At 39.2% G+C, this 2,309-nt stretch overlaps 1 protein-coding gene across 1 annotated transcript in view; it reads left to right on the top strand.

Moving 5' to 3' along the window:
• Positions 1-2,309, top strand: part of si:dkey-97m3.1 (fatty acyl-CoA reductase 1) — a 60,553-nt gene that overhangs the window by 52,146 nt on the left and 6,098 nt on the right. Inside the window, exons 9-11 of the mRNA XM_014004283.1 lie at positions 235-406; positions 481-610; positions 1,118-1,245. Coding sequence (XP_013859737.1) covers positions 235-406; positions 481-610; positions 1,118-1,245 — 430 coding nt within the window. The remainder of the gene's footprint in view (positions 1-234; positions 407-480; positions 611-1,117; positions 1,246-2,309) is intronic.

Here is a 2,309-nt window from a genome sequence, read left to right as displayed (position 1 = left end):
GGATCAGAGTGGCTGCTCTCTGCCCGAACGCCAGGATTCCCGGAAGTTATGAGCCGTGCAGAAAATCCTCAATCTGTGTGTTTACTCAGCTGTGGAAAAACTTTAATTTGTTTATTTTCGTGGGAAACTTTTAGGAAATCAAGCATTTTGCAGGATGAACGTCAAGTACTTGTCATCTACTTCCATGTACCTTTTATTTTATTTATTTTTTTGCATTTCTGTGTTGCTCAACAGAGCACCACGTGATCTCGTCCTTCAAGAGAAACCCCCTGGAGCAGGCCTTCCGCAGACCCAACGCCAACATAACCTCCAACTACCTGATCAACCAGTACTGGATCCTGGTCAGCCACAAGTTCCCGGCCTTCGTCTACGACCTCATCCTCCGCCTGTCGGGACAGAAGCCACAGTAAGACCCCTCCAGCTACGTCGGGATCTTCCCGAGGGAAAGCCCGCGTTCTAACCTCGCTTCTGTWCCCGCAGGATGATGCGCATCTTCAACCGCCTTCACAAGGCCATCAGCCTGCTGGAGTACTTCAGCAGCCAGGACTGGGAGTGGAACTCTGAGAACATGAGCATGCTGATGAGCCAGCTGAGCCCCGAGGACAGGAAGGTGGGCTCATCTGTCCACATGCTGCTGGCCCGCACTCGCTTCCATAAATACTTAATGTCTTTCTGCSAACCTTTTTATAGATTAGCATCACAATGAATTTAATTTAATTAGCCACCAAGTTGAAATGGTTTCCGAGCAGATTAAACGCACMGTCATATAAATCTGCTCCAATCAATAGACTGCTGCAGGGCTGAGTACGCCTCAGTAATGTGTGAGACCAAGCACACTTCAGTGACTCTATAATGAGGTTTGACTGAAAGAGTTAATGCAGCTTCATGGATAGTTTTGAACTCACGTTAGTGTGCTTAGAAATGTAGGTATAATTTAAAATAAGAGGAATTGGAAAATTTCTAAAGGAGATTTGATGTTTTGAGCTCCATCTAGTGAGTAAGACTTGGAAAACAGTTTTATTGAAGCCTTTTTTATCTTTGCATCAATGTGTCCTCGTGGGTTTTTTTATTTAATTTAAATTTTATTTATTTATTTTTGTTTTGTTTCTTTCTCCAGACATTTAACTTCGACGTGCGCCAGCTGAACTGGCCTGAATACATTGAGAATTACTGCATCGGCACCAAGAAGTACGTCCTGAACGAAGACATGTCCGACATTCCTGCAGCCAGGCAGCATCTGAGGAAGTAAGTGGGCGAAAGAGGGCAACATTTATTAAAAAATGAATTTAAAAAAGTCAAAGTTTTAGAAACGTGTGTCCCAGTTATAGGATTTTAAGCACACAAATTTAATTTAATTCATTGCTTTTGGTCATATTAGATACTCCAAGTGCTAATAAATCACGCAACGTCTTTGTTCAAACTTCAGCATCAGCTGCTGGAGTAATATCTCCCTTTTAATCTCTTTCTTCACCTTTCTCCTTTTCTTTTTTGTTTTTTTTCCCTCTCTGTGTCCGTTATGTGAAATAACCCCAAAAGAATTTCTAATAAAGTTAATAAAGCTTTTAATAAAATAGATTTTTATAGGCAGCCTGATTCAAAATGGCTGCCACAGCCRACTGACATTAAAAACACAAAAAATGTCTATAACTGAGACATTTTTACTGATATTAAGGTGAAATTTGGTGTGACAATAACTAAGAGTGATCATTATAATCTGATCYCTGAAATATTGAGCTGGATTTTCTGGATTTAGAAGTTTGGCGTGTAACACTGAGGGTGATGCTCTTTGGACTGTTTTTATCTTTTTTTTTCTCTCTAAGTTTTAATAAATCATCTAAAACACTATTATACCTTAACCTTATACCATAACTTGGGTTTGAGTTGTCTTTGTTTCCAGTGGTCTATTATAAGAATCAGGCCCTGGACCCCTTCATGTCCTGGTCACATGACTGATCTAAATCACTCTAGTGGAAATGGTTCTCTAATCCAGGGGTTCTTAACCTTTTTGACCTCGGGGCCCAGTTTGTTGAACATAAAGTGGCACGAGGCCCAGTCAGACATTACTAATGTATGGGTCAAAATGATCATTATTCTAATATAAATCTTGGTTTATTTTGTATTGTATTTACATCATAACTAAACTATTATAACTAACATAACTAAATTAAATACACTTACAGTTTAAAAGTAAAACTCCTGTCAAATAATCACAAGACATGATTATGACAAACATTTTTATATTGTGACCTGCCCATAACAATTATTTGAACAAATACAAAGGTCAGCCAACAGATCAGGCTTTTATATAT

This window comes from Austrofundulus limnaeus, unplaced genomic scaffold, assembly GCF_001266775.1.
Source record: "Austrofundulus limnaeus strain Quisiro unplaced genomic scaffold, Austrofundulus_limnaeus-1.0 Scaffold22, whole genome shotgun sequence".
In the NCBI taxonomy this organism is placed as follows: domain Eukaryota; kingdom Metazoa; phylum Chordata; class Actinopteri; order Cyprinodontiformes; family Rivulidae; genus Austrofundulus; species Austrofundulus limnaeus.
Note: the sequence above shows the minus strand (reverse complement) of the source record. Positions and strands in the feature narration are given on the sequence as shown.